The sequence below is a fragment of the Haemaphysalis longicornis genome, unplaced genomic scaffold, assembly GCF_048455015.1.
Source record: "Haemaphysalis longicornis isolate Haplotype H1 unplaced genomic scaffold, Haemaphysalis longicornis Haplotype H1 scaffold_1, whole genome shotgun sequence".
Lineage (NCBI taxonomy): Eukaryota > Metazoa > Arthropoda > Arachnida > Ixodida > Ixodidae > Haemaphysalis > Haemaphysalis longicornis.
Genome location: NW_027526203.1, coordinates 399,693,478 through 399,720,865, shown reverse-complemented (window position 1 = coordinate 399,720,865; position 27,388 = coordinate 399,693,478). Strand labels below are relative to the sequence as shown.

Here is a 27,388-nt window from a genome sequence, read left to right as displayed (position 1 = left end):
TATTCAACAGCTGGTGTTCCGAGCGTTTCACATAAGTCCGCCTGTGCGACGGCGCAACGGCGCCAAACCGTGATTCGCCATACTTGCGTGAACAAGGTATCAATCCGCCCTAACGAAATATCTCACACTACATTCATCCGCTACGCGAAGTCTCCGCAATGCAAGTGCTCGAACACGTAAGTGTAGTACCGGCGCATAATTATGAAACGATAATATTTAAGAAAGCTTACCTTAGAAGCGCCAACAAAGCGAAGGTGCCGTACAAATCTTTTTCAGGCCGTATTTTTCGCAAAATGGCGAATGGGGGCTCCGAACACCAACGAACGGCTAGATGGCGCAGTCTGCACGAGTGTTGATGGTTGAGACGCTCGTGTAGCGCTTCGGAACCGCCGTGACAATGCTGTGTGATTTCAATTAGTGCTACGCTCCACGTAGTTCTCTACTGCAATTCAAAAACGTATTTCCAAGTAGTTATGAATAACCATCGCTATGTTGAACTGTGAAGGAATGTTAAGCTTCATCTCTGATTTTGGAACTTTTTTGTTCTTCAGTGCTCATAATTTTAGTGACCTAGCTTGTAATTCGGTGAATAATGCAGCAACTTTATGTTTCGAAGACGAACGTTTTAGCTCAGTCTGTAAGCACAAGAAAATTAGGCTGGGCCGAACCGTACGTGCCAACCTACCAAGTTGGACACCCACCACCAAGCTTTGTTCAGTGAAACGTACCCTTCCCGTAGTATGGTAGTATTTCTTTCTGTCATATAATGATGCAATTACAGGCGCAAAACGAAATAACGTAGGCGTGTTTAGTGCGCCGGCCTGCCATGTACATCGTCATTGCGGGTAACGTGCTACGGAGACAAAATACATTTGTTAAATCTAAAAGAACTAGCCTTCGGCAACTCACTCATTCTCATTCCAGCCACGAAATACGTTTTCTTACCCCCTTCCCCAAGAAAAAAAAAACGCGAAGTATTGGAAAACTCGAATTTCGCGCAACAACAGCAGGAGTGGTATAGAGGCCAGCACTGAAAGCGTAATTATCAGTGTGTTAATTATGCACGTTTGCATTCAAGTGATACGACCAAACGGAGATAGAGGCTCCACTACAATCGCCCAGTCATGCTTCTTGGCGGTACGGCGGCTTTGTTCGGCGGTCGCATGGAGGAAAGAAAAGCTTTTTTTTCCTCCATGGGCGGTCGCCAATCACACAAGCCATGGAGGGAAGAATGCTTTCTTTCCTCCATGACGCAAGCATTCTGTGACGTCATAAAGACGTTGCCGAAAAGTGGCAGCGGAGTCGCCACTGCTTCATATATTTTATTCAATATTTCTATTACTTCGGTGAAGTTTATTATTATCCGGACAGCGCACTTTTTTCAATTAACCAAACGTGTATTTTGCCTTCATGACCCCTTTAACCGTCAGTTTGTTTGGAAGCATTATTCTAAAAGCTTCCAAACAAGCGTTGTTCTAAACTTGTGTGCTTTGTTTCTTACTGACCACCAATACAGTTTCCTTCTTTTAGCTAGTTTCATCCATTTCCTTTTGAGATCTAGCCTCATTCTGAGCTCATCATCCTGTGTTCACTGCTCTTGATATTGTTAGTTAACGGGCGAACCTAGCCATGGTGTGCTGGTGATTGCTTCACCCGATCAGAACCTTTTAAAATAAATTATTTGTGTACCAAGATTCACATATGCTTGTGTCCTTCAAAAACTGCAGGACTAGGCGCAGGATGTCTCATAGCACCTCAGGCGTGCACAATACTTGGACTGTCACCACGAATGAAGTCGATTTCATTGTCAGTTTCCTCCAATTGGGACTTTTCCAGTTCCTTTTCCGAGTATTTTGTCTGTGGAAGCATTCTTAATCTTCAGCCTGGCACCCTACAAATTCAACCTTTAGGCGACTCAAAGTCGCTAAAACCCATTACATTGGTTAACTGGAAGTTAGTATTTAGAATAAAAAACGTCGAGGTAAGCATCCCTTCTCAATAAAATTCAAAATTTTCTAGTGCAAAAATAGTGCAATGTTCTGTGTACTGATGTTGGCACAATCTCAACTGAAGCAGCGTACAGTTGATAACATGGCCAGCCAGTTGAGACTCAACCTTCTTTGCTGTGCACAGTGCTGCGTGAGCTGTTTGTGTAGCGGACACTTCAGGATCCCATTTTAAAGATTAGCCTCAACTATCATGGCAGCCCGGGTCACAAGCTCGACTGGGGGACGAAAGTCGAGGTTCTGAACGGAATCAAGGACAACTTGTTGCAGACTAATAACAATGCTGTTCTTGCTCTTTTTGTTTCATTGGAAGTTCAGTTGATTCAAATTTTTTGTGGTCCCCGTGGACTTCATATTAACGGGAGGCTGCTGTACTTTCTTATTATTTTTGTTGTTTTTTAACGCGAGAGCATTACTACACTGACAGCTGTTTTTAGTGCTGATACTGTCATGATGCTGACCTTAATATGTCACTGTAGTGTGAAATTTGAAAGATTTGAAAGTTTTTCAGTATTGCCTGTTTTTTTTCCCCCCTCAAAAACATTGCTCGTGGCTCAAGTGGAGCTGAGTGAGTTACCAAAGGCTAGTTCCTTCAAATTGACCAAAGTTGTATGTTGCCTTTGTGGCCCCTTTAACTTTGAGCTTTATGGCATGTCAAGCAACGTAAAACTCATTGAACGTTACACTGCAGGTTTCAGTTGACTACGTACATTAGACCGCAAACTGTACGTTAGGGCTAAAGAATAAAGGTAAAGGAAAGGCAGGAATGTCAACCACGCTATGGCCTAGTTTGCTATCCTACATGTTGAAAAGGGGAATAGTGGGGGGAAAAACAGGAAAAGAAGGATACAGACAAGGACAGCGCAAATAGGTGTGCCCAGCGTTATGACACTATAGGCGATGAGGTTCTGTGAGTTCATAGAGAGTAGTCTTTTGTGCTGCAGTCTTCTGTACAAGTTTGTTGTTTTTAGGAAGCACAGGAGTGCTTTTGTCGCCTTGTGCGTAGATGACATAGAAGGCCAGTGGCCCATGATTTCCTCCTCGGAGAATGGCCGCCGAAAGTCTAGCTTCTGTAAAGTTGAAAAGAGCAATCTTCTTTCTGATGGAAAACGTGGACACTTGCATAGAACATGGTGTATGGTCTCCGGTGTATCAGACACAGACTCTGGTGTTACAGACGGAGGCCTAATGGAAGAAGACGCTAAAGATGTGGTTCCAGGGCTTTAATTCGAGTGTCGTGAACTCTTGGGCAGTCCATTTGGATAGCACGGTCTCCCTGACAAGTTTGCGGGAGTCCTAGCTGCGTCCTAGCTGCGTCCGCTCTGGATAATGGCATGAATATGGTCTTCATTGTGTTAGCCAGGCAATGCATGAGTGGTGCTTCCACATAACACACAGAAATCAGGAGTGAGCGAAAAGTTGAATCGGCTGTAAGCTAGCTTTTGCTGGCTCCTTCCATTGTCACTGGCTGATCCTCTTTAGTGGGTACGCTGCCAGGCCATCACAGCCAATAGAAATTCAAATGAGGGGATTCAGGCTATCCAACCAATGGTAATATTGATGACAGGCTCCGGCCATGCTTTTTGGAGCCGCGGATCTGGGGACATGGCTTTTTTTGCCAACTTATCCAGGGAATGCACGAGTTATAGTACTTCCATATAAAACTCAGAAGTCAGGAGCGAGGGGAACTGAACACAAAAAAAATAGTGAACTTGCCGATTAATTTCATAAGGGTAGCAAAAAAACATTATTTTGTTGTTGGCCGTTCACAAAATAACGCATGTAAAATACCACTGATAGTGTCAGCTTGCAACATCTTGCAGCTCCACCAATCCAGTTTCACTATTCATGATGTCACAAGGCGTAGCGAATGAAAATTGTATGGAGGGACATCCACTTTTATACTTTTAGCATTTTATGCATTCTAAAGAACTGCTGCTGCTGGTAAATACAATTGAAACTTGATTTAACAAAACCCGCATTTACAAATTTTCCCATTAGAGAGAAAGTACTTCAGTTTCGTTCATTAAGGGGGGCTCGGCTGTTAACATTCCTACGGGACTTACTACTTCATCACCCACTGCGACTTAAAAACCATAGTGCACCAGTACGAAAAGCTTTATAAATTCAAAGCAATGCTCAAAGCGGCCTAGTTTGCTTATTTTAGCGATACGTCACTTCTTTGCTGAAATAAAAATAAAGCTCTTGCTTGCTAGACCACTAGCGCCGTCTAGTGAAAACTAGATAAACCAAAATACATTTCTTGTTTATTTTTTATTTCATTAAAGGCGACTTCATTATGTCATTAAAGGCAGCACAATATGCCGCGCTGTCCCAGGAACCTGCCTCGAGCAGATCAGGGCAGTCCTGCTGTTTGGCTGGCGGAACAATATGGCCGGAAAACGGTGGAACAGCAAGATTTGGACTTTGCGTGTCATTCCTTCTTTGCAATGGTACATAGTGTAATTAAATGCAGAGCATGTCACTGTATTTTGTTCAGTCCACTATCAATCCTTGATATGTTTATTTTCCCACCGACATCGCCTTTCATTGAATACTGCAGTTCACTAATTTCTGCTGTAGAAAAAGCATTGCTGCGTCCATCTTGTATTGCTTCCACATCGACAAAGCTACAATTCTCTTTATTGCAAATCTTTGTCTTTTTTGGCACTGTTCAAATTACTGCTTCGGCCTCCCTCTTGGTTTGAATCGGCATTCTGTATTTGCTTAACCGCAATTTTACTGAGACCATGTCAGTTCGACTAAACAGCTAGGAATAGAATAACCGCGCAAGAAGGTCAACACTCAACAGCAGTGCAATAAGGTGCTCTGCTGAGTGTACTACAAGGATGAAGATGCACGCTTGCTTGCTTCACTGCCATATTATAAGGAATGTGCCGCAAGTACAGTTGAGTGCGATTTGAAGGTTATCGCGGAAGCGCGAATTGAAACACCAGCTTTGGCAGATCTTCCCTGCCAGTTTCGTTATCGTCGGCGTAGATAAGAGGCAACCAAGTTTGTGCTTGATTACAACGAATGTAAAGCTTGAAACACAAAGGGTGGCAAGTTGGTCGTGGGGGCCATTGTTGTAGCATGGAGCAGCCAGCAATAGAACGAAAAGCGCGAAATCTTGTTTTTCATGGGTCTGAAACGAAGCCCTCCAGGCACACTTAGCCCATTGGTGCTTGCGCAATAACAATCAAATCCTGCTTGACTGTACTTTGTAGCTGATTCGAAAGATTATACGTCCCTTTGCTAAAGGAAAATGTTATAACTCACGAATCTTGATAGTTTTTATCAAAACGCAACGTTCATCTCCATTTTCGCCTGACAAACTTTGGGGTCCACACGCCGCTCACCAGCACACTCACGACCGCGTGCCCACATAACGGCATCTCTTCAGCCGAACAAATCACTAATGGCCTACCCATAGACCTGCGAACGTGAATTCAGGTCCGCTTCGCACATTGCACGTTTAAGTCAGTTATTTCAAGCTTCGTTTGAAAATGCACAAGAAGCCTTTCTTCCTACCTCCCCCCTCCCATCTTTTGGTTGAGCGTCCCCCCCTTCCTTCCCCTTGTCACCCCCCCCAAAAATTCCTGGCTACGTCCCAGGTCCCGGGCACGTCCACAGCAGATGCTGCACATTCACATCTTGTATGGCAAAGTCGCCGAAGGGGGCTGGAGCTGTATGGGTTGCGGTACTGCGATGGTCAGGAGGAAGCACAGACGGTGTCAATGCCATCCCATTGCATAGTCTTCGCAGCACAACCTCCTCTTGGAAAGTTAAGTCACCAGGGAGCTTTCAATTACAGAGGTATGAGAACTGATGCGTTGTGTCGGAGATCTTTCTTTTGTCATTCCAGGTGGCCGTAAGCGTCTTCAGGGAAAAGTGGTAGTGGTCGCATGATGGTAGGTGGGCGGCTAGCTGTCTCCAAACTGCCAGGTACAGCTGAAAGGGGCACTCATTGGGTGCAAATCTGTAGTGCCGTGCTTCTCGCCAAATGGTGGATGGCATCTGAGAACGATGTGGATTGTGCCTCGTGACAAGTATTGTAGATTGCTTGCATAGAGTCAGTCTGGATGATTAGTCAAGAGTATGGCCCCGCCTGGACACATTGAATTGAACAGATGCCTAATCTACTTACCACCAATTACTCTCCAATGCATCCCCGCACAAGCTACCTCGAACTGTCTAGACCTTCTAGGATGTTCACAAGAGTGCTCGGCGGAAGGCCTCACTCAGTGACCACATTGCAACTGCAGGTCTAGTCCCTGGACTACAGAACAAACTGCATCCACGTTTTCATAGCTGGCTTAATTTCCAAATTTTTTCTTTGCATATACACTTATTGGTCGCATATAGTGGCATTGCAGACACATTCTTTAGTTCTGATTTCCAATTCTTTCAGCACCCTTCCATTGAAACTATAAAATTGGATTGGAGGATCAGTTTTGTCAATCAAGTAGGTATGTTTCCAAGTCACTAAAGTGTCAGGGAATCCAAATTTATTCATAAAACTGGGTATAAACTGTACGCAGATCAGTTTCCTTTTATTTTGTGCTTTTATTGACGAAGTGGACTGGAGTGAGGAAATCGATGCAGAAGACTAGGGCTACACAGCTTTCACAGACCACCACACACAACTACGACATCAACAAACAAGATCCTAGCTTGGCCCACAGCCTCTGTCCACCACTTGTGTAGAACTCTAATGATGCTTTCAGTGCCAGCAAGCCTTTTAAGAACTGCAAGCAGCGAGCTCGAGGACACAAGCAAATGCAAGAAAGTTTTGCTCATTTTCATTCACTGCAGTTGCGTGGCATTTGAAGCTGAAGAGCCACCTCTGAACAAATCTGACAGCTTGTATTATTGAGTAATGCACCAAAAACTGTGATAGTAGCTTTTTAGTCGGACCCCTCCTGAGGATGCATTCTGTACACATCTACCAGGTGCGTTACAAGTGACACTGTTACAAGAGACGTTCGCTGAGTAAATTCTTCGCTATTTATGACACACGATGGAAAAGGGCATTGAAGAATCTTGTGGAAAACTGCCTTGAAGATGAAGCTTTGACCTGCATCCCAGAGACCGCAGAGGTCCCGGAATCTATTGTCTGCAAATGGGGACTTGGTGCTCCGAAAAACTTTCAGATTATGTGATCCTGGCACAAGTAAATAGCACCCCAGAAGATGAATCAGAGGACAAGAACCTTGCAAGGCAGAACGTGCCTGCAGCTGAGGCTGATGAACATCTAAGAGCACTTCAAAAATTTTGTGAGGAACAGGAAGGCATGCAAAGTGATGCAAGTGCTTCACCCCCAGAAGTTGGGAAGGAGGCTAATACAATCTGCAGTCACTAAAACACTTATACACTGAAGTATACTGTGCTCTAGACTGACTATTCTGTTTTTTATAATTTTCAGTTACAAGAGACCTTGGCTACAAGACATGTTTCCTGGGTCCCTTGTAGCAAGGTTTTCCAGCACACACACACATATTATATATATATATATATATATATATATATATATATATATATATATATATATATATATATATATATATATATATATATATATATATATACTTTCTTTTTCTATATATACAGAGAAAAAGAGGGAGAGAGAGCAAATATTCTGAACTTAGAATACTTTGTAAATAGCGTTTACGATTTGATTCGCAGTAGAGTTCTACCATCAAAGTATTTGGATATTTGAAACTGACGAACAGAGAAATTAAAATTGTTAAAATTGTGCTGCTACACGGCGACAAAACATTGAAGCTTCACTGCAGTTTGCCCCATTGGGTTGGCTTTTTCATGACACCAACGCAGTGCAGAAACGGCTTCTACAAACAAGCCTTGTGGGAAAAAAGTGCATGTTAGATGAGTCGCACTGCTACGCAAAGTAGTGAAACAAAAAAAAAAAAAAAGGTGCCTGTACTTGCTGTGGGGCTAGTGAGGTATTGAGATTACTTGCAGGCAGTGCTTGCAGCGAGGCATACCAGCTGCTAACTTGCCTACAGGCTCTTTGCAACTGTGCTTCCCGTATTCATTGACCAATGAGGTTTAACGCGCCGACGCTCCACAGGCGATGAGGCGTGCCGTAGTGGGGGACGCCAGATTAATTTTGACCACCTGGGGATCTTTAATGTGTGCCGCAACCTCGAACTCATGGTGTTTTTGCTTTTTGCCTCCATCAGAAAAGCGGGAATCAAACCCACGACCTTGGGATCAGCAGCACACCACCTTAGCTCCTGAGCCACCGCGGCGGGTGCTTCCCATTTATAAATGTATGCCAGCTTCCCGTTACACTTGCCACCTTGCCTACATCACATTAATCAATTCCCAGCCAGCTTTTACTATTCATATCCAACTCGCAGTCCCAATGCAATATACTTTCACTCTTTTACATGCATGTACTAATTTTAATAAAATACTCTCTCTCTTGACAAACTTGCCTACATTTAGGAGTCTAACCATTGAACTTGCCATTCTTCAGTACAACAAAAAAATGCTTATTTGAGCAGTGGACAGAAGTAGATGGTATGATGCGAGGGGGGTTATTGCAATTTAGGCATTTGTTTTGAGAGAGGTAAGAGGAAACGTGCAAAAGGAGAATGGTTGTAGAATGTCCCAGCATGAAGGCGGCACCAGATGCAAGCTTCATGGTTGGTGGGAGAGGGAAAACAGGCATTCATGGTAACCACACCTTCCATGTAGTAACCAAGCAAGCATCCCACTCTTCAAAACTTAATGACAAGATGTTCAGCACTTTCGTGTGAACTTACCAGGCCCATTTCATCGTTGCCCTTAATTATTACCCAGCAATACCCTTGCCAGTTTTCCTAGCATCGTGCAAGCAAAATGCGCACAGCAAAAGAAATCTGGTCTTCATGTAAACTCCTTATCAAACTAGCACCATAGCCATTTGAACAGAAAAACTACACGGTGAAATGAGTTTGTAAACCACTAAGTGTTTTATATATACAGGGGGACTATTCGATTCAGCCTGCACCTCTTGAACAAGTCACAGCGGTGCAAAGTGCGTTCCGCCATCCTGAATAATCGGCGGAACCAGACCTGCACGTTTTTCGTCTGCTTCTGCACCTCCTCAGCAGGGAGTGCAGGCAAAGCCATGAACTCGTCCTGCACCCGTCGCCACCCTTGGTGATCAGACGGCATGCCACGAGCTGCACCACTGAAACGAACGGTGAAGTGCTGCACTGCCTGAACTGGTTGACATGGTGCAGGTGAAACGAATGGACCCAGGGTGTTTCATCTAACTTTAGCCAGAGTTTAAAGCGCTCCCAAACGTTCCGCACACAAACTGCCATAGGTGCGCTGCCACTTAAAAGGCGACATGGCAGCAACATAGGTGTTGGCTGTGCCATTTACGCCAGCGATGTGCTTTTCTCGTGACAGATCGTCAGAAGTGATACAACAGAGCGGTTATTGCTTGTCCTGCCAGAATCAACGGGTTCGTCATCTGCCGTCACTTTTTAAGCAGCTGCGCACCTGCGATTGTTTGCACGCGGGAATGGTTGGGAGCACTGCAATCGACGCACAAGCAGGCATACCATGTTTATTTGTATTTCGTGGGCATGTTCATTCAATAAGCTGGGAAACACTTAATACGTAATGAACAGAAAGACAAACTGTTTATTCGGACGTTTTGAACACCACTCTGCAACTTTCTAATCGGGAATTTTCGCCTAGCTTCGATGGTTCGAAAGTTGACTAATTAAGTATAATGTGCTGTTGGCCTAGTTAATGCATTATGTATCATGAAACTTGCGCTAAATGGACATACAAACGCGCAGTCAGTCTGTCTGTATGTCCATTTATGTCCAACAGATGTGCATCCAACAGATGCACATCGTCCGTCTTCCTTCGTCTGTCTGTATGTCCATTTAGTGCAAGTTTCGTGACTAATCATCGAATTAAGAAAAATACAATAGCGCAAGAAACTACATACAAAAGTCAGCAACATGCATTTGGTTGTGCTGTATTAGAGTGCAATGACATATTTTTAAACTGGATCATGTTAAGTGAAACACCCTGTATAACACAAACCAAGCAAGCAACTATGCCTGATCTGCAGCGAAAGCAGGATGCGAGGTGATGTAATCTTTTGCTTTTAGACAGTCCAGGGGTGAGACAGCTGAATCAGATTTGGGAGCAGTTTTTGGAGCAGCGAAATCTCAATTTTGGAGCAGAAGAACCTTGATTTGGAGCAGAAGAACAACGTTTATTATGTCACCTTAGGACCCTAAAGGATCAAATGTTTGGACGCTCACGGGGGAAAGTGTAGTTTTTAATCGGTTTTGAACGTGCATAACACTGAAACAGCCTTTCAATAAAGTTTTTTCTCCCAGAGCATCACAAGGTACGAACTGCACTACCTTTTTACAATACATTTCTAAATTCTTAGGTTCTATGCATAGATAACGTGGGGTGCTGTTGAAAATATCGAACTGAAAAACTAAGCAATCGTAAGGCATTTTTATTATCGTGTGAATGCCGAAATTTTTATTTTTGTAATCCCAGACTCGTCTTTACGTACAAGTGCAGAGCCACGGCAAAGTTGCGCAAAGCGAGGCGACACTAGTCGTCGCACCACACCAGCCCTCCTATTTCAATCCCCAAGGCGCACGTTCACTAAGATCGTAATTTGAGTAACGTTGGTATGTTTACCCACCTTCCTTGTGACATTAAATTTCACTTCAGATAAATGAACCATTATTGCTGCGTGCAATAATAGCCCGTTCCGCTATCGGTCACTGCTTGAACATTTTGCGGCGATCTAGCCTGCGCCGCCACATCTGCAGTGTCGATCGTCCCATTCCCGCCTCTCGCAAGCTGTGAAAGGTAGCAATAACGCAGTGTTTTAGAACACCGCAATGAGTCCGAAATTTCCCTTCAAGCATGCCCCGGAAGCACACTCAAGGCCGCAACATGGCGAATTCACGGGCGCCATGTTGTTTTTGATGAACTCCTGTCTTTCGAGTGGCACAACTTCGCGCAACAGATCAAACGGCTAACTGCAAACCCAGCCACCCCCATAAATAAAACCAAGGTAGAAATCGGCGAAAAGCGCTCTGCCTGAACAACAAGCAACTGCTTCGCCCGGTGGCCATGTTTTCACATCTTTACCACACCAATATGGCGACGCCTCACTACGCATAATTATTTTTCTACAGAACTTTACAATGGTTTTCGATGGGAAAACTTTAAAATGCACCAGAATATAACATGTGCAACCCGACATTATGAATTTCGAAAAAACTATATCGGGGACAATTTTACGCAGGCTTTTTTATTGAATGATCAATCAAATTCAATCAAATAAACCTTTACAAACAGCATCACCTTGGGGGTGCTGTAAAATTATGCCGTCAGTCAGCATTTTTCCCCACTGAAATTGACGGGAGCAGCTGTTTTGGAGCAGTTTGGCGGAATTTTTGCAATTTTCATGCTTTTGGAGCAGCCTGGCGCAGGAAAACAAATTTGTATCAAATCTGCGCAATATGCGCAGCTGTCTCACCACTGATAGTCCCTTCAAGGAGTAAGGGGCAGGTTGGGTATCGGAATAACCATGCTGCATGCATTTGTCTCCCTCCTTGTGATCATGAGCAATTACTGTATGCATTCAGCCACTCCCTGCGAGTTCTACAGCTTCACATAAACCACACACTGCAAGGAGAGACAAGCCAAGTCAAATAATATCTTTTATTTGGAACGCACTTAACGTAAAGAGCTATTTGGCCCTTAGGGAGAGAGCAATAGAGAGAGAAAAAAAACTCAATCCTTTGAGGCCACTGCCTTGAGCACAACTGGCTGAAGGTTTCCTCTCGATATTTTAAAAAAATTCACACATCAAATCACGTTTTGCAAGAACGTAAAAACAACCCTCGGCAATCAATATGTTCACCCAGCAACAAGTCTAAAACGTGCCTAGAACTCTCCCACCAGTTCTTTCTCAAAGTGAAACTACTATATACACGATATAAGAAATATATAGCCCTCTATCTGAGGTACTTCTCACATATGTAATAAACTCACAAATGGCTTTTATTCTGCGTCATACACAGCAAGTGCCCATCAGGCAACCTTCAATTAACTTATATAGTTTGAACAAAGCAACTTTTCACTGACGTTACATACAATTTGAACAACCTACAACTCTTTACAAGGAGAGGAAGAAGAAAATAAAAGACTTGCCAGATGCATCAACAGTGTTCGTATGTACAGTGAAGAAACATTTGTTAGCAACACCCATTAGTCTTGTCCACAAGCCAACCAAGCCAGTTTCAGCAAAGCTAATGCAAGTTGACTAGCTCTAGTAATACAGCAAGGCACTGTTCCTGACTTAAGTGAATGAGAAAGGCTACCCCAAAGCAATGAGCAGCTCACACTTGCACTGTAGTTTCACTCGCCAACTTCCACTGTAAAAATGCAATGCACTGCTTGCTTCCAGTCGCAAAACACTGACACAAGACAGGCAGCACAACGCACGGCAAAGGAGCAAACGCTCTCTCGACACATTAACCATTTTTTTTGTTAGTTTAGGGCACCCAGCAGCAGTTTTTATGGGTTAAGTGGTGAACAAATTAGGCACCAGCAATGATGGCAACTGCTCAAAAATGCCAAGCACCCTTCCCACAATGACCCAGGTGCATGCACCTCTGCTGCTATCAGCACTGCAGCTTCAGCAGTGCTTTGCATAAACAGGGAATCCCAATGTTCCCAACTAGCCGATGCATACACAACAGTGTTCAACTGGGGACAGAGAAAACCAAGCTTGTGCTTGCACACACGCTCATACACAAAGTAGAATTCAGCTTACAGGGGACGCATCAAACATGTACATCCATTTCAGGCAAAACCAACAACCGTATCATGTGGTCAGGGTGCCGCGAAATGGGGAGTCAATGGCTCAGTGTATATATATATATATATTTATATATAAATGGCTGGAAAAACTCAACAGCACAGCAGCAACATTAAAATGGTAGCGCAATAAATGGCAGCGCAAGTAGGGCTGCACTAAGTAACAGCACCAAGAACGCAAAGTGAACTGAAAACTAACGCACAGAACTAAGCGCTACGGCGCCCTTGCCAGGACATGTGGAAAAGGTAAAAAGGGGACTGGCTACCGTCGACAGTGTAGTTGCATAAGAGTATACTACCATCCAGGACTACGAAATACGAGGCACTTGTTTGGGCGAGTGTCCTTTCTCCCCACGGGGTGGGGGGCACCCACCATAAAAAGGGTGTCCTGCACATGGCAGCTAGTAGTAGTAGAGCACTAAGTTCGGGCTTCCCGCCCTCGTTATGTACACGCGCACACACGCCCCTGCTGGGCACGAGGCCCGCAAACACAGGTCGCCGCTGGGGGAGGAAGAGCCCCCGGCCGGCCCTCCCTCCCCCAGCACCCACAGAAACGCCGTGTGCACTCTGGTTAAGGGCGCAGTGTGTAGACCAAGAGCCCGCAATAAATAGCCGTGTACACACAACAAATACACAAAACCAGAGTGAAACATTGTCAAAAAAAGAAGACAAACTGGCCAAACAACTTGCCAAAACAAGAACCGCAAGTGGCAAGGCAATGACAGGCACAGCAAAAAGCTGAATATAGAAAAAGCTGCTTTCCACGACATTCAACAACAAAAAAACACGTCGGCAAAATAGGGAAGGAAAGGGCAGAGGAAAAAAAAACAGCAGCAGCAGCACTGCGCACACACACTCACTGTCCCACCCACTGGCCTCGGCTGCCTGCTGTCGAGCAAACGTCTCCGCGGGCTGCTTCTTGTCTACCTGGCTGGCGGAGTTTCAGTGTCCAAACGCTTGTAGAAAAGAAGATAGGGCACAAGAGAGGAGTTGTCAAAGCGCAGAAGCTCCCCCTGGGCAATAGGCGTCACATTGTCGTCATCACACCGTAACCACATGCGCCCCGCTGGGTGGTAGGCATCAGTCACATAGTGGCCCTTGTCCGTGCGCTCTCCACTGTGGCTCAACACTGAAATCAAGAACAAGTGTCAAGGCCTCGCCGGTCACCGAGGCTGGAGCGGGGCTAAGCTCACCTGCAAACAGCTGGTACGTGCGCAACTTGCTGGGTGGCCTCTCCTTGGACATCAACTCTGGAGAAGAAGACGAGACGCAGGTTCAGGTGACAGCCAATGGGCACCTATCGCATGTGAAAAGCTGCACATCGAAACGGGGGACTTACTGCGGTCAAGCTGCAACTGATGAGGTATGTGTATGGCATTCATCAACTTCTTGCAACCCCCATTCTTGTCATAGACAAACCGCTTTAGGTGGAGAATAAGCACCTGAGGCAGCTTCTCCAGCGTTGTTCTCCGCATTGCATCCACCTGCAACGAAGCACCACCACACCAGAGAAACAGTCAGGGCTCCTGCGCTACTTCCACGCCGTGGTGACAACACCAACTTGGCAGATCCCAGCAAAATTGGCATACCTCTTGGCGGCTCTTGCTACTGTAGTAGTGGTGCACCCTTTCTTCTGCAGCTAGGTGTGCCAAGGCATCTTCGACAGACTTGACACCATCCTGCAAAATGAAGATTTCATGCATTATTTAACACTATTCTAGGCCAACATCTTCCCCCCCACAAAAAAAAACAATCTAGCTGCTAAGTTTTCTACGCAGCATTAGTGAAAAAAAAAAAAAAAAAGTGGCTTAATAACTTTTTTTAAAATAGAGAGATCTAAAATCTCAACGTTGATTCCAGTGTTCCTAGCGTGCATGCAGGACACGACAAGCCGAAATCCACCACCAGAGCTCTCAAAGATGTCATCAATCAAGAAACTTGCAGTCAATGCACTGAGATTGCTTAATTAAACAGTCCAGGTACCATGACCTATCACACGTTGCTTGCGGTGTTGGCTACCATGGTACACTCGATTGCTTTCTTAATCAGAACGTTTGAATTTAGAACTTGTGGGAATCGTGGAGAACCGCGACCTGCGATCCCGAGCCAGCGCGCGCTTCGGGAGAGACGCTTGTGCGCTGAAACCGGTCCGGCGCTCCGCTGGTTCGTCGGCGTCCCCCGAGAGATGGCGCCACCGATGTGTGCGGGGATAGGCGCGCGGGCGCGGGCGGCGCGAGCGTGCGCGCACGGGAGAAGGAGAGTACAGGCGGAGACCCGGCCGAGGCGAGATCGGCGGAACGCGGCGGTGATGGATACTTGTGTCTCAGGTGGGAGCTTTGTTTGTCGCGCGCCGTGAGTGCCTGCCTCCCGTTCGCGGTCACGACCCGGACGGCGTGATTCGTGAACGCCGTCGAGCCTTGTGCTCGCATGCTTTGGGATTCCCCAAATAAACGGCTGTGCTTCGGCACTACTGTCTACTGTGTTCTCGTATCGGCGAACCTCGCTGGGCTGCCGTAGCCATGGGAGCCCGCGTGGTTGACACGCCGGGAGCTAGTGTGGGGGCCTACCCCAGAGAGCTGGCAAGGCCCCCGAGGAACCCCTCATATATCCCACAAACTTCATTTCCCGATTGCTATCCACCTTGGTTTATAAATATAGGGGAGAATGCCATGTTTTACGACATTGGGAACACCGCATGGCATACAGGTAGGTCCAGTAGCAGATGCTGTGCGTGAACTCTGCACTGCTGGCAAAGCTAGCCCACTAGGAGTACAATAAACAAAATAGGAGAACAATAAGTTCATTATTCATCGGCCTGAACAACAACACAATCAACCAGGAAGCAAGGCAAGGGGAAGGTGGTTGTGGGGTTAAGCAACTCCAAGATAATGAAATGAATATGAACAGTAAACGCAATTTTGTGTTCGTCAATAGCAAATGTGTGTGCTGCAACCGAGATCCAAATATCTGTTAGGGGGAGAGGCTGGTTTAAAGGGGGGACACTGGTCTTAAAACAACTTCTTTTATTTTCAAGTAAACTCTGTGAAACTTGTCAGTCTTGCTGCTTTTTTCCCACTGATTTCAAATATGCCAGTATTTTTTCAGTTGGTCAATTAGTTCCCAAGATAATTAGAGATAATTAGCCATTTTTGTCCCCACAATTAACAAAACAGTGTTGGTCACAAAACTGTAATCTTCATATTTTCCAATACTATGAACCCTGCTGAATGCAATAATGGAAGCAGTTTTTTGATGCACCGCTTGGAACTAATTTTACGGCTCATTAAACTTCGGTGGCACCAGTGGCAAGGAACCATTTTCAGTGCCCATTTCAAACACCGATGTTTAATGAGCTGCAAAATTAGTTCCAAGCGGTGCATCAAAAAACTGCTTCCATTATTGCATTCAGCAGGGTTCATAGTATTGGAAAATATGAAGATTACAGTTTTGTGACCAACACTGTTTTGTTAATTGTGGGGTCAAAAATGGCTAATTATCTCTAATTATCTTGGGAACCAATTGACCAACTGAAAAAATACTGGCATATTTGAAATCAGTGGGAAAAAAGCAGCAAGACTGACAAGTTTCACAGAGTTCACTTGAAAATTAAAAGTTGTTGTTTTAAGACCAGTGTCCCCCTTAAAATGAACTTTTTTATTAATTGGTCTGGGATCATGAAAATCACTGTGCATGTTTTTTGTCTTCCTCATTTCAAATACGTAATTAGTTTTCAAGTGGCATAATTATTTTTTGAGTTAAAAAATAGTAGAGCCCAATTAGGTAATTTCTGGCAAGCCACTAAAGGGACGTTTTGACTTTTTAAAAAATAAATGGTACTGATGTGTAGCTTAAGACCTGGACCTGCCATGCATGCTGATGCTATCATATTTCTTTAAAGTTAGTTGACTGTATAAAATTAGTCAAATTATGCCAACTACAGTTTTCAGAAAACCCAATGAGCTCATATTACTGCTCACAACATTTATTTGAGGCCCACTCGCCCAACTAAAATAGCATCAGCATGCAGTTCATTTTATCCCGAATTCAACGGTACAACATTTGTAGAAATCCTTTGGGGAAGGGGGGGGGGGAACCCCACCTGAAAACATCTGTAAGGCTAAGCACATATGCAAAAAAAGGGAAGCTGAGAAAACCACAGTTGAAGTTTTACTAAAAATGAGTTTTATCTATTGAGCATATGAAAAAAAAAGAAAATTTAGAATGTAGCTCGCTTTTTGCTCAACACGAGCATAGCAAGTTTGCTGAAATCAGTTGATGGAAAAATTACGAAATCCTCTGTACACAGATGGCACTTGGCAGAAAAACTGAACAAAAGCAAAGCCAGAAAGTCTGTACACAGATGGCACTTGGCAGAAAAACTGAACAAAAGCAAAGCCAGAAAGTCGCTCAATTTTTACGCTGTTGGCAGCGCGCCTCCACTCTTTGGCGACTGAGGCGCCAACTGTGCACCACAGTTGTAAACGTTTATTTTGTTACGTTACTGCTTCATTCGTTGCGATCAAATAGACTCCAGGGCGACTTACATCGCGCGAAAGGAGTTGCAACGAAGAGGCTGGTAACAGAATGCACCGCTCTGTTCTACGACGTGCATGCGTTTGGCTAGGTGGGATAACCACGTTTTCGATTTGTTCTACTCGTATATCACATCACCATCGCACCTTGAGCACGGTGCGAATATTTGTCATTCTCAAATCGCTCATGTATTTGGTAACCAGCCGATGAGGAAGCGCATGCCGAAATGCGGGCTGACCCACCGCGGCATCCTCCCAATTTATTATTTCTTTTCTTTCTATGTGCTGCTGATCTAATAATAGACGCACCTTAGTGCATCCTCAGGCGTAATCATGTCACTAACGCTATCGTCTCAGCAGCCCGAGGGGGCACTAAGTCTACCTCCGATTCAACTCGGCGCCGCTCTCACAATAAGTTGTCGCCAGACATGCAGAAAAGCGTATTCCAGGCGCTTTTGTTACTGCTCGCTCTTTCTTGCGGTTATCGATAGACATATTTATTTTTACGCCGTGCGGGGCTTTTGCCGGTCCTCGCATAGACGAGTACATGAGCCGTTGCACTGTGATGAGAGTGCCGAGCAGACGACCCACGGCGTCCAGCCAATGAGATAGCGCCCTCCGGTCACGTGCAGTCAGTAGCCAATTGGGTGGCGCGCTCTGTTCTCAAAATGGGCGAAACTAAGCAGTTCTGGCGGGCAATCGAAAACGAAAAGACGCACTTTCGAATGAGACCAAGATGGACGCCATAGCACATGCAAAACCCAAGCAAAGTCGTTAAAAAAAAAAAAAAAAAAAAAAAAAAAAAAAAGCATTTTTGTGTTATATCTTGGCCGATTTTGGCAGTCGTCAGTGCTATAAATTGATATTATGGCTCAAATATGTACTCCCAGGTCTGGATACTTGGCTGACCGGGAGAAAAATAGCTCTACAATCCGAAAATGGCGATTTTGAAAAATCTTTTTTTTTTTTTGGCCAAATTTCGGGATTCTAAAAACCATGTCTCCCCTTAAAGAAAGCTCCCAGTACAGTAGAATCTCGATGATACGAATCTCGCGGGACCGCGAAAAATATTCGTATCACCCGAAATTCGTATGAACCAACACAGACCAAAAAATTGAGCGCTGAAAAAAGTTTTCGTTTATTTCTTTTCTTACTTTCGCGTGAACAAATCCGTGATTTTTTCTGCTTTTTTAAACCCCCACGTCACAAAGCAGTCCTTTCTGGCACGCGTAACGCTTCGCCTAGCTTCGCGCTTGTCTCCTCACTCCCGGTGTCCAAGCTCGCTACACGCCGCAACAGTCAAGCGTGAACTGCATGGTGCGTTTTTGCACGCGATTCGCACGCCTCGGCTTTGCGCGCGCTGTATTTTCACGGCCACATTGACGATTTCGCGCCCGCGGTATCTCCTGCCTCAGTCAGAAAAAGACGCTGACGACTTGCGAAACGCTCGAGACAGCCCGCTGGCTCCGCCCGAGATGTTTAGGCTTAGCACTCCGGCAGATATTTTATGGGCGCTTTCACTAGCGGCGCGGATGGTGTGTTATAGTACCGTTTTCGCCAACGTTATCAGCTCCTTTACTGCACAAGAAACTTCGTGTCTGCCTTGAGCAGCATTTTAAAGAGCGGCTAGAAGCAGTCGCTCAAGCGGCCGTGCCACTTCGCGGCCGAAGCCGCTGCCATGTTGCCGCCGCCGGCCGTGGCGCACGCAGTGTGCAAGAGGTTTCGCGGCGCGCATGGGGCGTGCGGGGCGCGTTTTCGCGAGCAGAAAACAACAGCCCGGCCGTTTCTGGAGAAAAAAAAGTGACAAATGGGGAGAGAGAGCCGTCACTTGCTTGTTCGGCAGTCGGGCGCCTCGCCGGCTCGTTCGTATCATCCGCCGGGCCGCGCAGGTCCGTTCGTAACAGCCGAAATTTTTCCCATTGCAAACAATGCAATTTTGCCGGGACTTTTCAGAAATTCGTATCATCCCGAAATTCGTATCACCCAGAATCGTATCATCGAGATTCTACTGTAGTAGCCTAGAAGCGACATCAAACAATAAATGTGCAGGTAACTCAGCTTTAACGTAAAGGAAAGAGCTCTAGTAGTACGTTTACCTGAATGTCGAGCTGCAAGGTGAAGAATGGCTGCAGGGAGGCAGAAGTCTCTCCATCAGCTGTGACAGAAGAGCGCATTTCACCTCCAAATATGTCCATCAACGGAGATGGTGAATACCCTGCCTAGAGGAGTAAATAGAGACACAGCAGCTATGAGACTCAAGAGACACAGCCAGCTGGAAACATCCTTCTGCTGTAATAAGCAACGATAAGAACACAAGCGGTGAAATACACAGGTCTAAAAATGTGCTACACAAACTAATTCTTCTGTAGTTATTTTATTCTTTAAATATGACGGTTTCCAGAAAATAGATCCGTTAAACCCTGCTGCAAATTTTATTGACTCGGTATGTTTAGCAGTGCAACTGTGCGTTTTAGTGCACAAGCACTAGGAAGGTCAGACATAATAAACACTTGATCTGAAGCCTACGCAACAGCAAAATAACACGGGAAAACAAATGACGGTACAACATGAGTGGGGGCAAACAAACGACTGCACAGCAGAGAGAGGACACCTAATGCCAGCATGCATTGTGGGAAAGCTGTGACAGAGGTCTGCGTGGGTACGTGAACAATGGCCTTGCAAGAGAAGCGCTGTATTGACAGAGGGACACCGCAACCGGCACAGAAAGCAGTCTAGTGCATATACATTAAAAATCTTACATGACCTGCTAATGATGCACATGAGGCATACGTGTGCGCCTAAGACTACACCTGCATCAGGTTGCCCCCTACGTTCACAGTAACAGCACTCCTATCATTAAAAAAAAAAAAAGCTAAATGTGCACGCATTAGTTTGAAAGTTGGTTCATTCAGCACAGAAATGGTGCTACTCGCTTTTCAGCATTCTTGGGTGACAGGACACCATTAGAGGACATACTGAATAACCTTTCATATGGAAACACCTCACCCTGCACAACTCCACCTGCCTCTGTTTGACTTGGATCCCAGCTCAGGAACATAATGCAGTGAAAGAGCGAGTGCAGTAGGGGAGGACTCAAAACACCGCAGAGGGGTGGGTGAAAAGTGGTCGAATCAAAATAGGGAATGGCTGGAAATGTCCCGCAGTGGCCAAAGATAGGCCAAGGATGATCATGAAATAGACTCCAAAGACAACAAAGACAACTCCTGGTGCCTGTCAATTAGCGGCAAATGCTTATTTACACCAAAACTGGATACCTGTGTCACGAAAACCTGCATGACAGAAACATAGGACGGCATAGCACTGCTGTGTCAAACACCGCACTACCGCCATACAAGGCAGGCAGTTTGGACAAATTAGTTGTATCACTGCCCCTGCACTTTTTACACATGGTAAAGGACTTGAACACTTAGAAAATGAAGCTAAAGCAAATTCATTACTGAAATTTGGTGCCTGCATTGAAGGAGCGTGATATTCCTCTCAACACATGCACCTTGGATGCACCTAGCCCAGCAGAGCGGACTGTGGTGAAGCGGCAGCATCAAAGAAAACCAACTAAAAGAAAAGGTGACCCAGAGTAAATACTTGCTGAATAGCTGTGATGGAGGGAAAATTTTCACGGTACCTTCTCCGATAAAGAGGCCCAATACAGAAACGAACGCTGCCCTTTGCTCTGCCCCCATCATGGGCTAGGAATGCTGAGGGAGCAAGGAGTGCATGGGAAGACCAAAAGGAAAGACTTCCAGCCAGAGGTCCAGCTCTACTCGCCATGAAACAAGTGCTGCACGGTTCTTTTGTGGCTTCATTTCAACTTTTTGACAACTATGCACAAATGCCAAGCAGGACTCTTTACCATGCCAAACTCAGGGTGATCTCATCATATGCTGGGATATTTTATACCGTATGGCGGCTGGAGTGGCCATACTAAACACTTACATTATGCTACAAGACTGCAGTAGTAGACTGTTACTCGGTGATTTTTTAGTGATGGCCATTTCTACAACTGATGCCAGATGCAGCTAATTAAATTTCTACTAATCTACTAACCACAGATTCAAATGCCAATTACAAAAAAAAAAAAAGGACCTCCTGTGGCATTTTCACGCATGTTGTGTGACCTAGTTTGTAGTATAAAGACTGCAGATATCTGCTCTGTGCATCTGTGCTCCGTGTAGTATGTTTTTCTGTGTGGCAATAATTTTTTAAATCCCGAGAAAAACGGAGAGTTGTCATCATGGAAAAGATGGCTGCCTTCCACAAACCTCACAAGTGAACTGCATCCACAGCCGACTTCTGCCGTGACTTTGGCACCAGTGAATTCTGTGGACAATGCCAGTTTGTCCGACTTCAAGTTCGAGAGTGACGATGACAGGAGCCAGCCTCGAGTACCGCCCCAGCTAACTGGTTAGTTCAGCTCTTGTCATTCGCCGATTTTTGGCACTTAAGTTTCCGTATTTAAAGAAATTATTTTGTGTAAAGAATACCATTTAAAAGCACATTTCACCCTACATTTTTACAGAAGTATTTTTTCCGCAGTAACTTTCAAACTGGTACGTTTAAAAATGCCCTAAAACAATTTTATGAAGTGGCAAACAATTAAATGTGCACAGATTATAGATTAGACAGCTGCAAGGACTCAAGCCAAATGTTACACGACTAGGAGGGTGCAAGTTTGACCAAAAATTTCCCTTCCCAGCACTTTCGCTGGAAGCCACTCATTTTAAAGCACATTAACGTAAGACTGGCTGCCGCTGTTTTGCAATTTTTCAACTGGTTAAAATACTAGAGCCTGAACTTAACCTTACAAAAAAATCTTTGTCATTACAGCTGACCACTGTCTGCATGGCATAAAATAGGATGGCTCTCTGAAGTCTGCGACATTTTGCCCCCAAACGGTTTGCACACAGTGCCGCATTCATTTCCAAGCGCTGACAGTTACAGCCAGAAGGTGTGTTGCGAGTAACTATGCGGTGGGCGTACCGAGGAGCGCAGAAGCCTGACAGTGCTGGCGATTCCACAGAGAGAACAGAGAGCGTGGCATTGTGAAACACCGAGCAGCTTTACTTTGTCGTCTGGCCCCTCTGCCTGATCACCCGCAATTCCGGCGATGCTGAGCATATTTTAAAAATTCCTACAGGAGGTGATTTTGGAGACTATTGCCAGAGGAACATCGGAGTTGTGGTAAGACAGGTATTCCAGGGAGTGTACAGTAGCATTAACCACAAAATTCGCAATGCAAAAAGCTTTGGGACATCAGCATTGCCCCGCTACAGATCACATCAAATTCATTAGATTCGCTTTTTGGTTTTTAGAACGGCAACTTACAAAAAGCTACTAGATACATTGTCACACAGCTGCGAAAATTGCAGTGTCTCTTGTAATCGTTAAAAAAAAAAAAAAGTGCCCCAAACAGTTTGCACACAGTGCCGCATTCATTTCCAAGCGCTGACAGTTACAGCCAGAAGGTGTGCTGCAAGTAACTATGCGGTGGACGTACCGAGGAGCGCAGAAGCCTGACAGTGCTGGCGATTCCACAGAGGGAAAAAAGAGAGAGAGAGAGAGAGAGATAGATAGAGAGAGAGAGAGAGAGAGAGAGAGAGAGAGAGAGAGAGAGAGAGAGAGAGAGAGAGAGAGAGAGAGAGAGAGAGAGAGATTTTTTGTATAAAACCGTTGCCCCTCCCCGCAAACACCTCGATATTGCCTTCACTTGCTTTACAACTATCTTCCATGAAAAACGAAAGGCAAAGAAATACGAATAAGAAGTTGGTAACAAAACATGCGAGTGACTCGTGATGACTTTAGAGATCTCGCACATGGTTTAATTTTGCCTATCCTTGAGTTGGTTTGCTATGTGGCAGCATAGTTCACCCCCACTGCAGCCACTTTTGGTAGAGATGCCAAATCTTCCTTTTTCAAATGTGATGTCAGTCAACTTCATACTTTAATGTCAAGCAACAAACCAGGCTGTGACGTGCGAAATGGTGTTGTGCCTTCTCAGAATTGCGAGAGCTACTCAGCTGCTGAAGAGTGGCCCATTTTATTAGCAACAATTTAAGGGGGGGATGTGGGTCTTGAAATCACGAAAGCCCAATTCTTTCTCTATCATTTAGTACCTTGCACTTCAGCATCACTCATTGTCTGAGGCAAGGAAAAAATATTTCCTGGAGCACCTCAAAACAGCCGATTTTTCCGCTGTCACGAAAGTGTTAAGCTATCAGTGTGTCGAAGAACTTCTGCAACATTTCAAGGCAAAGAGAGAGCCAGAAACAAGAGCAGTGTAGCCGTGGTTATCTGCAAACCAACCCTAATCCGAGTCGTGAGAGGGCTGTGTTATGTGTGCGGCACATGAGAAGGCTGTCAAAAAAACTAAAGGGGCCTTGCAACGCTATCAAAACTTCTGTCCAAATAGTGGTTGATTTCTGCAGCGTACACACCATACAATGCTGTCGCTGCCAAATGCAAAGGTTGCGACAGGGAACTGTGTCAAGCTTTCTCGACGTCCTTATTCTACCTGCTACTTGCCACAAGATGTTCCACGAGGCCTCCAAGAAAGTGCATGCCTCAACTCAGTGGTGCCACTGATGAACGGTGATTTGGAGCAATTTTTGTATCAGCAAATTATTAATTTTGAAGCAATTCGGAGCACCTAAATGCCAGTTTCGGAGCACCTTGGAGCAACTAAATATCAACTGCTGGATGTGTCCAAAGCATCTTTCAACACTAAAAATTAACCAGTATCGTCCAGTAATTGATGAGGAGGTCGCCATGGAATGAGCGTCAAGGTGCTTTCACACATGCGATCACAAATGGACGGCACAGCTGAAGAATAATGGTCTTCTTGTCCTTAGTAGGGGAAGACTTTTTCAAGGAGTCACTGAAAACACTTCACAGTTGGCAGGATCGAACATGCATTAAAAATAGCTTTCACAGTCAGCTCTCCCAATAGCCCAAGAATAGCCAAGTAGTCAAACAAATTCCGCCAACCACAAGAAAAAGTAGCCATATTTGGCTATTCATAGCCCAACCTGACATCCCACATCCCTGGGGCAATGGGAATTTTTTCCACTTATTTTGAAACAGTCGCTAGAAGTCGCCAGAAGTTTGAGGCAATTAAATCCACAAATGTCCACGCAATAGAAAAAAGGCAAAAAAAAATAATTTGCAAGGTATTTAGTTCCGTTCTGGTGCGGATAAAAGGCAACATGCAACACAATAATGAATACTGAAAGGCTTCGACAAACCTGCGTAGCAAAAAAACAACGCGTCTCTCGCGCCTCTTTTCTAATTTGTTAATTGTTGAGGCAAGCCCTCGTGTTTTACTTTTTCATTTTATTAGATGCAGGCGCTTGCTATCAGTCCTCGTGCGCATTTCCACGCTAGGTGGAAATGCGCACGAGAAATGCACATGGAGCATTTTTGCGTGCGATTTGTGCGCATGCGATTTTTTCACGCCCGCGTCGACAATTCCACGCTCGCGGTAGCTTCCGACTCGCTCAGAAAATGACGCGTGTCGCGCGCGGCACTGGGAGGAGCCTGGCGACTTGCGCCAATGGGGAGGCGCGCGCCTCATGGCGGCGCTTTTGAAGCGCTCAAGACAGCCCGGTCACGACTGGCTGGCTCCGCCGGAGGTTTTAGGTTTAACACCTCGGCAGGTATTGCATGGACGCTTTCACTAGCGACGCGGATAATGGGGAGGCGCGCGCCTCATGGCGGCACTTTTGAAGTGCTCAAGACAGCCCGGTCACGACTGGCTGGCTCCGCCGGAGGTTTTTAGGTTTACCACCTCGGCAGGTATTGCATGGACGCTTTCAGTAGCGACGCGGATGATGTTTTATAGTACCGATTTCGCCCACATTATAAGCTCCTTTATCGCACAAGCAACTTCGTGTGTGCCTTGAGCGGTGTTTTAGAGAGCACTTAAAAGTGGTCGCTCGAGCTCCCCACACCACTTCGCGGCCGAAGCCGCCGCCATGTTGCCGCGCCGCGCGCAGCGTCCGGGTGGTACGCGGCAGCGGCAGCGCGCCTATGGAGTGCGCGGCGCGTTTTCTCGGGCAGAAAACGCTCCACGAGGTTCATGCTTTAGAGAGACTGGCCGTTTCTCACGGCCCGGTCCACTTGCGACGGGCCACCAACAAGCGAAGCGGGAGCTTGCAGCCGAGCGCGTCACGCATGCCGCGAAACGGTGCTCCCACTGGCTCTCGGAGCGGAGGGCCGGCAATAAGCGCCACCTAAAACTACGCATTGTTTATAGGAGGAACCATTGGAAACTACAGCAAGAAGGAAAGTTTTTAACCGCGGTATGCCAGCGCTGCAATGACTTGCTAGACGAAAACACTATCGGCGGTACAGTGACGGCGCCAACCAAACTCACTGCGGCAAACACAATGACGGGTACTAGGGAGTTCAAGTTATCAAGCCGAATTAGTTATACATGTCTAGAGACCACGGTGAAGTAGTGCTTGTAACAGGCTGCACGCGATTTGTGCAACACAAATTTTGGCGCACTTTTGGCGCACCTGCTTGCAAAATCGTGTTTTTTTATCAGGATGGCGCAGGATAGGTATCCTGCGCCATCCTGATAAAAAAACCACGATTTTGCGCAAATTGGCGCATTTGGCGCAGGAGTGGGAGCACTGCTCAACTACTAAAGCTGTCACTACCACCCCGCGAAAGCAAGTGCAAGTGGCTGCTTTGGAAACGGGTCTGACCGACATGGATGCAATGTTTGATATGACCGCAAGATCGCAACTCGTGCGGAAGAGAGTTTAGGGACCTCAGCGTAGATATTTCAGAATATATGGAGATGAAACGTCATGTCGTGCAAACAATATTTCAGCATCCCCTAAAGTCAAGCGTGCGTTTTTGTCCATTTTAAAATTTGTGCATGTTCCTCATGCTGAAGAAAATGGAGATAAAACTTTTTCAGGTAGATTTGTCAATTTTGCAGTTCATAAGAAACCAACTAAGCTGTTTTAGTACTCGCATAGCAATTATAAAAAAAAAAAAGCTTGCACAATAAAGGCATTTTTTTTTTTGCACATTTCGCTGGTTAAAATTCACCCAGAGCAGCTATCAGGAATCGGATTGCATTATACCATTAGAAGCTGAATCTCTAAAAACTGCAAATTTTGGCCCCCTGGACCCCTCCTTAACAGGTACCAGGTAACACAGACCTACCGAGCGGGTGATGTGATGGCGATTTCGATGGCTGACAGTCTTCCAAGTGCCCTCATCGTCATCCTCCACACAGTCTGTCGATGGTGGTGCCTCTCCATTGCATTGCCCGTTGAGACCATTGCTGACGGGACGCATCAAGGACACCATCTCTTCATGCAGGCCATTCAGCATAAAGCTGAGAAATTCTTCAGCATCTTCTTGCTTGCCCTGCAATGTTTGTGTGAACCTTGAGACCGCACTTAAAAACAGTTGGTAGATGCTGCACTTCTATACTTTTTTTCTCTCACCATTTTCACTCATTATTGTAGGCACTCTCTTGTTTAGTGTCTCACCTTTTTCGAGCACTGTGCCATCTGCATCGAGTGAATCAATAATGAGATGCCAAGGTTATTATGGTGTTCTAATGCATGATCTATAGCCATGATGACTCAGCAGCTAATGGAGTAGATCATGCAATAACTGCACACACACACACAAAAAAAAACACCCTAAAACAGCAGCCTGATCAAACCTTCTGTGCACAGACCGCAAAGCCCATTCACGTTTATGCGCGCATGTTGGGCGCACAGGCCACTTTTCTGAAATTACACGGGTACCGACAGCTGCTCTGAACCATCAAGTAAAGTATTACTTGGGGGTTAGGGTACATGGTACAATATTTTGCATACCCCCTCTCATGGCTGTAAGATGAAGGGAAATGAAATACACAGTATCCTTCAACATCAGGCAGAACCCACAACCGCCTCAAATTACCTTAAAAAT

General features: G+C 45.5%; 2 protein-coding genes and 1 long non-coding RNA gene across 6 annotated transcripts in view; 1 reads left to right on the top strand and 2 right to left on the bottom strand.

Annotated features, from left to right (window-relative positions):
* Positions 1-511, bottom strand: part of LOC144155389 (uncharacterized) — a 78,100-nt gene extending 77,589 nt beyond the window's left edge. For both annotated transcript variants that reach the window (XM_077686780.1, XM_077686778.1), the window contains exon 1: positions 231-511. The gene's annotated coding sequence lies outside the window, so the exon portion shown is untranslated. The remainder of the gene's footprint in view (positions 1-230) is intronic.
* Positions 46-26,770, top strand: LOC144155395 (uncharacterized). Its single transcript, XR_013319570.1, has 3 exons — positions 46-176; positions 21,736-21,853; positions 26,605-26,770. It is a non-coding gene; the product is annotated as an uncharacterized LOC144155395 (long non-coding RNA).
* The window catches only part of Usp10 (ubiquitin specific protease 10), a 68,060-nt gene continuing 52,396 nt past the window's right edge, over positions 11,725-27,388 (bottom strand). For all 3 annotated transcript variants that reach the window (XM_077686786.1, XM_077686787.1, XM_077686788.1), the window contains 6 exons: positions 26,627-26,833; positions 19,528-19,650; positions 14,489-14,578; positions 14,239-14,383; positions 14,093-14,149; positions 11,725-14,028 (listed from right to left, as the gene is read on the bottom strand). In XM_077686786.1, the coding sequence (XP_077542912.1) occupies positions 13,823-14,028; positions 14,093-14,149; positions 14,239-14,383; positions 14,489-14,578; positions 19,528-19,650; positions 26,627-26,833 (828 nt within the window). In that variant the 3' untranslated portion in view covers positions 11,725-13,822. The remainder of the gene's footprint in view (positions 14,029-14,092; positions 14,150-14,238; positions 14,384-14,488; positions 14,579-19,527; positions 19,651-26,626; positions 26,834-27,388) is intronic.